Below are 14,710 nucleotides of genomic sequence, written 5' to 3'. Positions count from 1 at the left end.
ACTTGAAAAACGGGCACCTCTGTTGTGTCCAAAGTGATGGTGAGTATCTTATAATGTTCACACCTTTAGGGTGCTACCACTTTGATACTGTAACCTCTCAGCTAAAGAAGTTTGAGATACAGATAGTGAATTCCCTGCCATTGAACAAACCTTTTTGCTTCAAATGTCTATGTAGAATAGGGTGATCATTGCTCGGCACAACATCGAGGGCCGAAGGGCCTGTTCTGTGCTGTTCTATGTTCTATGTAGTGAGGAGTTTCCATTGTGAATAAAAGCTTTTTAAAAGACATAAAAGCAAATAATTGTGATCTGATTTCTGGTCTACATCTCAGCTGCAGTAAAATACATTCATTTTAAATTTTATTCATTGTGTGAGTTCAGGTAGGAAGATGAAATGGTCACAACTATGTGTTTGAACAGCACCACTATAATATTTCAAATATGGGCAAAAGCACTCACCCAAGACAAATAGCCAAGTAAAGACTCTTCTAATTTCCACAACAGTCAGATTGAGGTCATATTCACGATCCTTTGCTAACTAGTAGAAACAAAGTCAAAAGAAAACTCCACACAAAATGTTTTTTTTTAATATATAAAAGTTTGCATTTTAAAACTTTCTAGATTAACCTGCTAAAGGCCATTTTTCCTTGGTGGTCTTTTACAACAGATTTGATTTTCTTTCCTTTAAATTATTAACAAACAAAAGCCAGAGGTCAAGGCTCACAGTGCAGACCACCACAGTTAAGACGAAAAGCCACAAGGAGGTTGATCAAGACGTAGAGGTTAGGCAATGTCAAAATAGAGTTTTATAAAGTCTCTAAGTTAAGGGTGGAAGGGAAGATAAAGAATTATGAGTCCCACACAGTTTTGAGGTCACATGAAAGAATTAGAGGAAGAGATGACGTGGCAGGTGTTGATTTCAATATAGCAAGGATGAAGAGTACGTAGAATGACACACTTGGAATTTAGAAGGAATAAGAGAGGAAGACATTCAGAGGATTAACATCCATAAGTAGCTACAGGTCTCCCCTGCAGTGCTACTCTCTCACAACCTATTCATAACATAAAGTAACTTGAAAAGGGAGCTCACTACACCTGTATCGACAGCACATAAAAACTCCCACGAGGTCAAACTTTAATAACTGGTATTGATAATAAAGCTACGATGACAAAACCAAAATCTCTACATAATCAATTTATCCTGTAAAAAAAAAAAATAGGTTAAATGCTGAGAAACCAGCTGTTTGGGGAAATTATGTAATGGAACATTGCGGCTGGAAGAAGTTAAAAAAAGAAAATGAAAGCAAAACACATTTTCTTTGTCTAATTCTGTGAGCCAACTCATCATGGAGAACATACTTCAGATTGATAAAAGCTTTAAACAAATAACTTCATGAGAAGTAAAAAAAAACATACGCTCTGAAGTAAAGCATCCACTATTAATTTCCTCGAGCGTTCTCCCGATTGGCCACTGCAGCATTAAAAAAAAAACTGTTTACATGCCTAGCCAGGAATTCCACTGGTAGAGTGAACCAGGAGGAAATTCCTAGTGATAAAATTTAATCCACCAAAAAGCAGCTATTTCTGTACTTTGCACCTCATTCACTTCCTCTGCTCAAGGTAAGAAAAAAAGATACATTAAATGTGCAGACCAATATTTTTGTTTCTTTTCAACAAAATGAAGAAATACAGAGTTCTGCAAAGTAAGTGACCTCATTCAGCTTCTTCACGTGGGCAGACAACAAAACAGTCTTTACTAGGTTCTAGGACGATTCAAGTGACAAATGTTCTTCTTTGAAAACAACCCAGATTTTAAAACGTGTCCCATAGTTGAGTATGGCTCAAAGCCTTAGCTCTCATTAGCTGATTCCATCTCCATTGGAACGGTCTCTTTATCGGCGGTGTGTTGCTCATCTGATTGAAGCACTGCAGATTCGTTTGGAGCACTGCAAGAGAAAATTAAAGAAACGTATAATTTTTATTCTATGCAATGTTAAAATCATTGGAACATGCCTGAAGCTTCCACATTTAATCTATTCATAAATCTAGCACCTTATAGGAGAAACTAAACACTTTTGCTTGTTAATTTTTAATAATTTATCATTTCAAAAACTGATTACCAAAACATCATCAATGCTAAAATGAGCAATGTTATCCACATGTGAATTAGTTGTGAGCTGCTGATCTACAAAATAAAGGAATGTTCATGATTTGATCCTCAGTATGTGCGCTGTTCTCAACCGGGAAGGCAGCAACATGGCACAACAATTAGTTTCCTTTGGGTCACATGAGGCGGAGGAAAGGAAATCAGTTAGGCTGCCCAAATATTCATTAATGATTGACAGACTTGCCCTGACAAATATCTCCTGTCATGACGAATATCTCCAACAGTTGAGAAAGCTACCAGCATTAACTTTGAGTTGCTTCCCCTTCCAACATTTTCCTTGGCAAGTAAGGTTTGTAAAGATGCCTGGCTCTAGTTTGAGAGGGCATTACCTCTACTCTGCAATTCACAGAATTCTCTTTGCATGATTAGGTTTTGAGGAAACTTGAAGAACGGGGAAAAATAAGAGAAGCAAATTAAAGTTACAGGTAAAAAGACCAGATTAAAATTACACAAGGGATTTGCCCATTTAAAGTCCAATACAATTCAAACTAACACCATTTATTAAAAGTTGCAAACCCATGAATCGCTTAGTAATTAGGAAACTGGTGATATAATTTTATGCAAATCATTTGATGCAAAGCTCGTGTGCTTTTTCACACACAAGAAAAATGCAGTAGAGACAAATTGGAAGAATCAGATCACAGACAAAAAATACAAATGATTTAAACCCAGATTCCACTAGCGGATATTTAGGCAAGTGGACAGAATTCCCTCCAGGTTCCCGCCCGTTCCAACCACACAGCGCCCATCTTTGCCCCAACCGAGGCCCTTAAGCAGCCAATTTTCAGGCTGGCAGGAGATTGGACTTGCATGGAAAAAGGAAAAGTCCTATAGAAATTCAGTAAGGAACTCCTTCAGTTACACTTTATATGTCGTTTTGACACCCAAATCCCTAATCTAACTCCAACAATATCCCAAAGGTCCTTTGCCCAACAAGGATTATTCAAAACATTTTCTGATGCATATTCTATTTGGGGCTGGTTTAGCACAGGGCTAAAGAGCTTTGTTTTAACACAGACCAAGGCAGGCCTGCAGCACGGTTCAATTCCCATACCAGCCTCCCCAAATAGGCGCCGGAATGTGGCGACTAGGAGCTTTTCACAGTAACTTCATTTGAAGACTACTTGTGACAATAAGCAATTTTCATTTCATTTTCATTTCAGGTTCATACTCAGCTAGCATAGATTTTGCCTTTCAGGATCCCTGCAAATGTTGAAATTGAAGATTATAGATCTTTGGTCTCTACTGGAATGGTCTATATTTCATCTTCACATGAACAAAAGAATTAAGAAATATAGCATTTATTTGAATCAGGGCCATCTCTTCAAACAGGATTTCCAAATACATTTTGTTACAAGTATTTACTTTTGAAGTGCAGTCATTGCTATGCAGGGAAATGCACCAGACTATTGTGTGTGCAAGGACCCAGATAGCAAATGGAATTAACAAGCAGTTAATTTATTTTTGATAGCGATGTTTTGTGTGTGGAACATTGGCAAAAACACTGAGAGAACTCATCAAGTAATGTCACGGGATGGTTTGTGTCATGCTTGGAGAAAAAAGTTTCAAAAGCATAATACTCCCTCACTATTGTAATGGTTAACCTAGATTGTGGGCCCAAGCCCAAAATGAGACTTGGCTCTACACACATCTAGCACAAAGTTTTGATAGCTTCCAACTAAGCAGAGCCGATTGGAACTAAAGGTTCATGTGTAATGCAGTGTCAAGGGTGTGATTCACTTGCTGTTGCTTATACCACACTCACCTATTCTGTTGGCCAACCAATATTTCCTCAGCATTCTTCTCCTTTTCTGTCTGTGACGGATCTTCTTCTTGGTTGTCTGGAAGTATTTCATTCGTCTGAGATGCTGTCTCCCCATTTACTGCGGTAGAGGAATCTGCAAATAATTTATTGGGGAAAACAGAACTGATCAACTGCAGATCTTTTTTTTTCCCCCCAAATAAACTTAGCTCAGGGATAAACACAGTAGTTAGCACTGTTGCTTCACAGCGCCAGGGTCCCAGGTTAGATTCCTGGCTTGGGTCACTGTCTGTGCAGAGTTTGAAAGTTCTCCCTGTGTCTGCGTGGGTTTCTTCCCACAAGTCCCAGAAGTGAAAAATTAAATGAAATGAAAATCGCTTATTGTCACAAGTAGGCTTCAAATGAAGTTACTGTGTGAAAAGCCCCTAGTCGCCACATTCCGACACTTGTTCGGGGAGGCTGGTACGGGAATTAAATCGTGCTACTGGCCTGCCTTGGTCTGCTTTCAAAGCCAGCGATTTAGCCCTGTGCTAAACCAGCCCCATTAGAAGACATGCTGTTAGGTGGATTAGACATTCTGAATTCTCCCTTTGTGTACCCGAACAGGCGCCAGAATGTGGCGACCTGGGGCTCTTCACAGTAACTTCATTGCAGTATTAATGTAAGCCTACTTGTGACAATAAAGATTATCAAACTGGTACAATAATTAAACAGAAATTATCACTCCGAGAAGTGAATATTTGTTTTTGAAGGCAGGTAAGAACCCAGAGGAGTTTGCTTTCTATACACCAATCTCGCTTCGGAGTGATAATTTGAAAATACTGTCTAGAGTGTCAGCGCGGCGATTGCAGGGAATTCTCCTATAGATCATCGGTGGGGGGGGGGGGGGGGGGGGGGGGAGGAGAGAGAATCAGACCGGGTTCATAAAGGGTTGGAATTCTTGCAATGTCAGACGGTTACTGAACATTATCCAACCCTTTGAAAAACAGACGTTGGATGGGTTAGTGATTTCCGTGGACTCAGGAATCTTTTTAATCAGGTTGAATGGAAATACCTGGTTCATACGGAGATTTGGGTTGGGGGAGAAATATGTTAACTGGATACAGGTGCCGAATCATAGGCCCTTGGCGGCAGTGCTCACAAATGGTTATAGACCTGAGGATTTTGGCCTTCAGAGAGGGACCAGGCAGGGGTGCCCCTTATCTCCCTTGTTGTTCGCATTGGCCATCGAGCCTTTGGCAGAGGCCATGAGACAGCAGCACAGGAGCCTCTAGTTTTTGGGCTGCACAGTGGTGATGGTGGGTGGTTTGGTGGTGGTGGTGGTGGGGGGGGGGGGGGGGGGGGACAGCACAAGATCATACTTGTTGAAGATGTACTTCTGTTTGTGTCAAAGCCGGACATCTCGGTTCCCACTATTATTGATGTAGTAGATAGATTTTTTTCTGGCTACAAGATTAATTTTACCAAGTCTGAAGCTATGCCAGTGGGAGGTTTGAGAGGTAGACCACTACCTGAGCTGACTTCCCATTCAGGTGGTCCCCCCTCAGAGTTTACTTATCTGGATGTTGCAATTGCCCCTTTGTTTAAGCAACTGTACAGGGCCAATGTTCCATTGCGTCCATCAGGTCAGACTTACAGAATCACAAGGAGGCCATTCAGCCCACTGAGTCTGCACCGGCCCTCCGAAACGGAATTCCACCTGGGCCCAATCCCCTGTCCTCTCCCCATAACACCACCTAACTATTGCACACCAAGGGTCAATTTGGCATGGCTAATCCACCTAACCTGCACATCTTTGGACTGTTGGAGGAAACGGAGCACCTGTCGGAAGCCCACACCAACAAGGGGAGAAAGTGCAAACTCTGAACAGACAAAGGTTGGAATTGAACCCGGGTCCCTGGATTGGTGAGTCAAGTCAACAGTGCTGACCACTCTGCCACCCGTTGATCCTCCCTGCTGGTAGGATTGCATTGGTCAAGATGAATGTGCTGCCGAGGTTGCTGTACCCTTTACAGATGCCACAAATCTTATGAAAGCAAATTACTGCGGATGCTGGAATTAACGAAAACAGAAAATACTGGACAATCTCAGCAGGTCTGACAGCATCTGCAAAGAGAGAAGGGAGTTAATGTTTCGACTCTGGGTGACTCTTTGACAAACCTTCTCTTTGTCAGATCTGTTGAGATTGTCCAGTATTTTCTGTTTTTGTAGCCCGAAGGTCTTAAAGGAGATCATAGAGTGATCAACTCGTTCATATGGAATAAGAAGCCTTGTTTGAAGTTGGCCAAGTTGCAGCTTCCAGGTTCTAAAGGAGGACTGGGGGTACTGAATCTTAGAATGTACCAATTGGCCTCTCATCTTAGGTTTTTAAGGGATTGGGTTAGAAGGGATCCCAACTCCATTTGGCTCAGTATTGAAGCAGGCCAGTCTGTGTATCCTTTACAGGTCCTGTTGTTTTACGGGGACTTTAGACTACGTTTTGTCAAGTGTAAGAATCCTATAATCATTAGCACTCTTACAGCGTGGAGGTTGGACCGTCAATTAGAAGGGAGATCTAAACTGACTTCCCCTCTCTCTCTCTCATTCAGGGCAACCTCAACTTCCCACCAGGTCTCCTGGACTATGAATTCGCTATTGGGAGAGAGAGGTAATTGTAGGCTGGGAGATATGTTCAGTGCTGCCTCCTCGTCATCCTTTGAGCAGCTTTGCCAACAATTTAACATTCCGAGACACTCCTTTTGTAAGTACCTGCAATTTAGAGACTTTATCCTAAATAAGACAACTATGCATCTTGACAATTTGGTTTCCCTGATGGGAAAACAAATCCTGATTTCTGGGGAGCCTAAACAGTTAATTAGCAAGCTCTATGATGCCTTGCGTTCCAGATCCTGAGAGAGTATATTGGCTACCTTGCAGTCTTGGGAAAGAGACTTGGTAACCAACATTATTGAGGATACATGGAGTAATATATGGGATTATGCCAATAAAATTTCGATAAGTAACAGAACAAAGGAGACCCAATTCAAGAAACTGCGCCATTTGCACATTACTCCGAGTTTGAGACACAAGTTGAATCCTGCTATTTCTCTGAAGTGCTTAAAGTGCCTGGTAGTCGAGGGTAATTTTATGCACTGCATTTGATCCTGTTTCAAGATTCAATCCTATTCGTCTGGTGTTATTAAGGAGCTCGAGAGGATATTTGGTATAGCCTTGGAATTTGATCCTTTATTCCTAATTCTGGGCCTCCCCGATAAGATAATTATTGACACTAATGAAAAAATGCTATTTAACATCCTAACTTTTGCAGCTCAGAAAAATATCCTCTACTCCTGCATTAGTGACAAGTACCCTTCAATTCAAAATTGGCATAAAATAGTTATGGAATGTATTCCTATGGAATCCCTCAACTCTGTGATCGGTTCAAAGTCAGATACATTCCATAAAGTCTGGAACCCCTATCTCAAATTCATAGGCTCCGCTCTGTCAGACCCGCTCCTGCAAGGTTTTCCATGAGCCATGTTGTTAGTCTTGACCTCGCTATAAATAAAGATGTGCATCTTGCGATGTTATTTTTATTTTACCATGTTTGTATGGCTTTATCCTCGTTCCCCCCCTACTCTCCGATTAATCCGTTGTGTAATTAGAGGTACTAGTTCTTAAGGAACATAAACTTCTGAAATTATCCCATCTTTGTCTGCTCGTATGTTTGCAGAAATAATTGTTCTGTACTGTACCAGTTTGTGTTTTGAAAGTTTGTTGCGTTATCTGTAAAAATGATAAAACTCGAATTGAAATATATATTTTTTAAAACAGAAATTATCTTGGTCTCCACATATTCAGATATTCTCATCAAGAATGAACAGCAGTGCAGGTTAGGTGACAACAATTGGCAACCAAGTCAAGTCTGGCCTGTCCTTGAAATAAACACAAACACAGTGACTTTCCAGTATAGGCTGTTAGGACAATCATCTTCTCCTTCCATAGCCCAAGGGCTCTCATGGCCACTGCACTGGCCCAACTGCTGGTGATCAGCTAACACTCAAACAAGAGGACTTTCACCTGTGAGATCCAGTACCAAATCAAAGAATATGATTTTACACTAAACCATCAAGGAAATATATGAACATTTTAAACTGGCACTCACAGTGAATTGCAATCCATGCCAAAATGAAGAGTAAACAACAGAACATTATGACGCTCACAAGTTAAGTGATGCAGGTGATATGGTGAGCCCCAGCTGGTTGTATTTATCTGGAGCTTTTAACATAAAAGGTTTCTGCAATACATTTTACACATACAAAGAGACAGGGACATGAACACTAAGTCACGGAGAGGGAGATTAGATGGGCAACAGACATGATCATAGAACCGAGCTGCAGTCTGCACCACAGTATCCCACTTTAAACAGTGCTCACCGGAATCCTGCTTCTCCTTCATGCTGTTCTCAGCTTCTTTCTCCTCCTCTTTGGTTTTGTTATTTTGCTGCTGCTCCTGGTCAGAATGAGTCTTCTTCAGTGTACTATTGCCAGAATCATCTCCCACAAACATGGACTTTAAATGACTGTAGATCTCACCCGCTTTTGCCATTACTTCCTGACTGGCTTTATAGCGGCGTATCTAGAAAACATTGCCAACAATATGTAGACACATGAGTTACAGCGGTCTTACATATGAAGGACAACATTTCAAGTACTTCTTAGGGTGGTCCCAGAGTTCTCACTAATGGAGATGGGGAATGGTGCAGAACAACACCTTCCAGTTCTCCTAACACTCTTTTCAGCTCTCAGCTTCATTCTATGTCTCTTCAAACTGCTTGGGTGAATTCAGGAAGAAAGATTACAAGGGAGGATTGTGGACAAATGTGAAGCATAATTTGTTGCTTTAGTTTCATATTAGGTCCATTAATTCAGTCACTTAGTCAGGAAGAGTTTTTAAAAACGGTGAGAATTTTGTCGCAAGTTTAAATTAAAAACTATTGTCAGATGCTACATCAGCTGTTTACAACTCGAGGGAGAATTCAAATTACTTTTAAACAACCCATATGTTGTGGTATTTGACCAGTTATTTGTATAATTGTCATTTACTTTTAAATGTATCAATACCTATTCAAATCCAGGATTTCCCAGTAACTGTTTACAGGACTTTAGCTCTATTAGTTGGAGAGTCAGTTCAGAATTTTCAAGAGATATAGTTCAGACTAACACAGCTCCCAAAGTGATTGAACGAATGTAAGAAAAAGAAAAACATTGTCTGTAAAAGTTAGCAGCAAAGTTCTTTGTTTAGCATTGAGATGCCAACCTTTCATGTTGAACAAGAGCATCTCATAATCTTATGATCCTTCAGACACAGCACTAAAGCTTTCAAACCAAATCCTCTCCAAAATCATTTACTTCCAGTTTCACAACCAAATCAGCTCTTGGCCACCCATTGCTGAATCATTTATTTAGCAAATTGTCACTTCCAGAGCCAACCATTCTAATGAGCCCTTTACAGGCGTTCCATCCTTCCGAAACTCAAACTTTCTCAAAACTGGAGCATATATTCTGCCCCATTTATCAATAATTCCATCTTCATTGACCTACTCAAGCTCACAATCTTTGAATGCATTACATTTAAAGTCCTTGCTTGCATTGATAATCTCTTCATGGTTTTGAATCATCCTAGTTCTGCAATTTTCTCCAACCCTGCAGCTCTTACCAAACACTCCGATCTTCTGGTGATTCCCAATATTGTTGCAACTACTTAGACTTCTGCCATGCTAAGCATGCCAAGCTTTCAGACACTTAACTCTCTCCTTTCTGGCTCACCATCTGTTTTTTATTACTTATTTCTGAAACACTTTGGAATGCTTGTGTTAAGGTGCCATATAAAAAGAAGGGGCAAAATTCTCTGTTTGGAAGACTAAGTGTCGACACCAGGACAGAACTGCGGTTCATTTTCTCATTGGGGGCATACTAATGGGCCAACACTCTGCAAATTCCAAACAATTCCTGGTTCAGTGGATGTTCTTTTTCAAATTTTAAAATTATTTTTTTTTTAAAAACAAATTTAGAATACACAATTATTATTTTTTTCCGAATTAAGAGGCCATTTAGGGTGGCCAATCCACCTAACCTGCACATCTTTGGGTTGTGGGGGTGGAACCCACACGGAGAATGTACAAACTTCTGGCGGACAGTGACCCAGGGTTGGGATTCAAACCCAGGAACTCAGCGCCGTAGTCCCAGTACTAACCACTGCGCCACACTTCGAGCGGATATTCTGACCGCTGGGGCCGGAGTTAGTGCCAAAAGAGCCCGGCAGGTGAAGCTGTTTTCAAGCACCACTGACTACACACTCGCTGCAGCACCAAGAAGGCTTAGAGAAGACCTGCCCCCAAGGTCGGGTGTCCGAGGTAAACTCACAGCTCATGTTAGCGTGTAGCGGAGGGACACCCTCTTCCCCAGGGTGGGCCGCAAACTCTCGCCTGCCCTCCTGAACACTGCCTGGGAGGTGGTGGTAGAGGCGGTCAACCCTGCCAGTCTCACAAGGAGGAGACAGCTGGTGATCCGGTGGGGGTCACTGGCGAGTCCTCTGCCCCGAGAAGGGCAGAGAACCAGGGAAGGTTCCAATGGCTGCAGTGCAGGTGTCCTCTGGTTGAAGGCGAGTTCTGCTGATCCCTAGCTTCCTCTGCAATAGGGCAGTGCTTCTGAGGAGTGCCAACACCTGGTGGGCTTCTGATTGAGCTTGGCACTTGATGATACAGCTGGGGTATGAGGGTGTCCAGAGGAGTGGCCTGGGTGGGCTTCTAGATGACCAGAGGCCTTCTGGGCATTTAAAGGATACAGGCAGCACTCAGCAGAGAGAGCAGCCAGGAACCTGTAGCACCAAAGGGATGCACATTTAAAAGACAGACTGCAGCAATGGTGATCTGAGCCAGTCCAATACTTGTAGTAATTCGCGATTGTGAGACTTCTCCCTGAGAGGGGCGGAGAATCGTGGAGACCCAGAGCATACTGGTCAAACTCACTGATGACATTTAAATGCATGCAAATGCCAGTTTTGCATGCTGCCAATTTGTTATCGCCGCCAGCGTGAGACCGGAGCATGGCATCCGATTCAATTTTGGCCGGATGCCCGATTCTCCGCCCGATCGCCGTTCGCAGCGTCACGAGGCGGAGAATAAGTTGTTTTCCTTGAGAAGAATTACTTCGGATTTTTCTCTCACTTCATAGGCATAATTTTACTTTATTTCTACATTTATAATTTACTGAATTCTACATTTATAATTTACTGAATTACTAAATATTTAATTGTTCAGGATGAACAATTCTCAGTAACAAGGCTCATGAAATAAAACCTTTATTTATACTCAAACATAAGAACGTGCACTGTATCACCCAACTATCTTCAACATTTTAATCAAGTGCACAAGTATCTTATAGAAATGTAATCAAAATAAATAACATTTAAATGACACATTGTCATATCTCTTATGTTGTGCCATTTCATATATAATTACTTACATCTGAAACACAGTCCAGTATGCTTTTTCTTAAACAAAGCAACGCTATTTTCCAAGACATTGGGAAAAACACCCTCAATTTGTACATATAATGATATGGGATGGATCATATTTGCAGCACTCCAAACAGAGACAAAATTCCAGTTTAGTTTCTCAACTGAACAGCAGCATTTCTATCTGTGCAGCACCTGGTGTATTGTCTTGGAATATCAGCAAAGATTCGTGCTCGAGTGCCAGAATAGGCTTGGAACCTACAATCATTTACAGTCAACTCCCACTGTTAATGACCCCTTCCACCATGAATTTGTTCACCCTCACAAAAATGCTTGTACAACGTATCATGGTTCACGAACCCAAATCTTTGCCCAAACACAAGTTAACATTTAAAGCTTCTCACCTAAATACACGTCGATCCTGAAATAAATAAAAGACTGAATTTAGCAGCCATAAAAAAAATTATGTTTCCGTGTTGACATTCCCATGTAGAAAATGCACACTGCACATGGTTTGCTGCGATTACAGGAAACTAACTCCCAACCAGTATTTTGCAGTTCAGGCACAGTAAAGCACTTTACTAAAAATGAACAAGTCAGCGCCAAGCAGAAAATGTCTCAGGAAAGTAATGGCACTTGAACAAAAAAGGTCACAATTTTGGGTAGACGGAAAAGTATTGCAAATGCTACCATGGTGGCCAGGGCATACTCGGTCAATGAATGGGGTATATTACGCCATCTGAGGAAAAAAATAAGGGGCAGTGTTAGTGTTTCTTACTGCCAGGTTAAATTTTGTGAGCAGGAGAGGAAATGGTGAAGTTACTCAACATGTTGATAGAGCACCAGCATGAAAGGAGGACCCCAGTTAATGGCCCAATTATTTGAAACAAAGCACTTGAATTGTACCAGCAGATACAATGGTAGTACTGGTGTCACTAGTGATGATGTGGTGCCGAAAGTGCGTCTGCTTCAATTTCCAAAAGATTTTCAGCCAGCACAGATAGGTTTGATCGTTTTAAAAAGTGTTTTGGGCTGCATAATGGTGGGGGGACTGTTTCAGCTGACCTTGCAGCTAGAGTTTTCCAAAGTGCTGCAGGCACACATTGAGGAGTGGCTACCAGGTAAAGCAGGTCTTCAGCAGAGGCAAAACTGGCCTGGTTCTGGAAGATGATGTCAAATAGGACCTACATTTTGAAAGAAGACAGCAGCACCTGGTTTTAAAGCAGCAAAGGACAGGCTAACATTTCTACTATGTGCTAATGTGGCTGGCTTTAAATGTAAACCAATGCTGGTTTATAAGTCAGAAAACTCTTGAACTTCTAAAGGGAAAAATAAATCTCATCTGCCAGTCTTTTGGAAGGCTAAAAGCAGTGCATGGCTTACAGCAGCAGTCTCTGAAGACTGGTTTGCCAATTGCTTTCTGCTGGAGGTCAGGATTTATCAGAGGGAAAAGAACCGGTCTCTCAAGGTCCTATTAATCCTCAATAATGTACTTGGGAAGGGCAGCACTGTGGTGAAGTGGGTTAGCCCTGCTGCCTCACGGCGCTGAGGTCCCAGGTTCGATCCCAGCTCTGGGCCACTGTCCGTGTGGAGTTTGCACATTCTCCCCTTGTTTACATGGGTTTCACCCCCACAACCCAAAGATGTGCAGCGTAGGTCGACTGAACACGCTAAATTGCCCCTTAATCGGAAAAAAATGAATTGGTTACACTAAATTTATATTTAGAAAAATAAATGTACCTGGGCATCCGAACACTCTCATTGAGCCACCCAGATGTTGGCATTTTGCTTTTACTCCCAAATACTACCTCACTTATCCAACCAATGGACCAGGGAGTCATTCAAGGCTTCATTCAACCATAGAAAAGTTGCGGTGCAGTAAAAGGCTTCAGAACTCTCTTCCTTAAAAGGCAGTGAAGCGGAGTCTTTGAACATTTTTAAAGCAGAGGCAGCTAGAGTCTTGATAAGCAAGGGGGTGAAAGGTTACTGGGGGGAGGCAGGAATGTGGAGTTGAAGCTACAATTAGATCAGCCATGATCTTATTGAATAGCAGAGCAGGCACGAGGGAAAGAGTCGTCTGCTCCTAATTTGTATGTTCGTACATATTAAATAATCACTTGAACACTAAACAGGATCTAATGCTATGATACTGTTAAGAGAACAGCTGATGATGAACACCAGGGTGTGCAAAATCCCAAAAGTGAAACTTGAAACACCTGCTCTCAGCTGCATTTTGCAATTTGGTATAATGTGAGGAAAGGTGTGAAAATCAGAGGAGGATGTCCCAAACATCCTTGTGATGATTTTAAACAAAATGTTTATTAAACAACAAAATACACATTAATGTCAATTAGAAATACACTTAACTCAATGGCTGCACACAGTATTCTGAAATGTATCCAGTTACAAATCCCTTTATTATCCTAACTTCAAAGTTAATTCTCCCCAAACAACATCATATAAATTTTAGAAAAATCCAGCAATAGCTACCACACGAGGCACCTTTATCTTTCTGGGTTGCTTCTGATGTAGGGCAGAGCAACTGCTTATTCAAACAGGATTTTCTACAGACACACCTTGCTGGGAGTTCACACAACTTTTCCGGTTGTGGGCTGCATTCTCAAAACAGCTAACCTGCATATATTGAAATTGCTCCTGATATACCATTTCTTCATTATTTCTTCCCTTATCTGAACTAACCTCCTCAGAAGTCACTCGTAATTTATTTAATTTGTGAGCCCACCTTTTAGAATGTAATAGTAAAATTCACACCTTGTCTCCTCCTTTGAACTTCTAACATTACTAGAACCCTTTGAGATTCTATTCTTCATTGTTACCAGCTTGCCTTGGGTAAACATTTGTTTACAGGGCTGCTAGATTTATCAACATATCAAAAGCACTAGTTCCATCGACCTAGCCAAACTGTCTTTACCACTAAAGTTTCCATTTGAAAATAGTTTTTAAAAAACATATACTCAGCAGAATACATTGAAGTTTTAATTATTTTTAATGCAACTAGCAAGAAGAAAAACATTGCTCACTCCAATATTTCTCCTCACCTAAAAGGGGGTAGGAACAGTCCACATGTGGTTCTGCTTATGATGGTGCCACTTGACACAGGACTTCTTGCCACCCTGTGTTTTGCCCCTCTATTTGTTAACTCACTTTATAATTAACCTTCTTTAAAGCAAAACTGAAATCAGAAGAGACATGTTATTATTTTGTTGACTTTCACCTGGACTGTGCAAACTATTCTCCATTCCCTCTACCAAAAAGCACCACAG

The 14,710-nt window shown here is 41.3% G+C and overlaps 1 protein-coding gene across 1 annotated transcript in view; it reads right to left on the bottom strand.

The window, feature by feature from the left end:
• Positions 1-564: 564 nt before the first annotated feature.
• hdgfl2 (HDGF like 2) overlaps positions 565-14,710 on the bottom strand; it is a 97,142-nt gene continuing 82,996 nt past the window's right edge. The window contains exons 14-16 of the mRNA XM_038776845.1: positions 8,345-8,546; positions 3,933-4,065; positions 565-1,946 (exon numbers count right to left, since the gene is read on the bottom strand). Coding sequence (XP_038632773.1) covers positions 1,850-1,946; positions 3,933-4,065; positions 8,345-8,546 — 432 coding nt within the window. The 3' untranslated portion in view covers positions 565-1,849. The remainder of the gene's footprint in view (positions 1,947-3,932; positions 4,066-8,344; positions 8,547-14,710) is intronic.

The sequence above is a fragment of the Scyliorhinus canicula genome, chromosome 18, assembly GCF_902713615.1.
Source record: "Scyliorhinus canicula chromosome 18, sScyCan1.1, whole genome shotgun sequence".
NCBI lineage: Eukaryota > Metazoa > Chordata > Chondrichthyes > Carcharhiniformes > Scyliorhinidae > Scyliorhinus > Scyliorhinus canicula.
The sequence above is the reverse complement of the archived record's forward strand: the minus strand, read 5'-3'. Positions and strand labels throughout refer to the sequence as shown.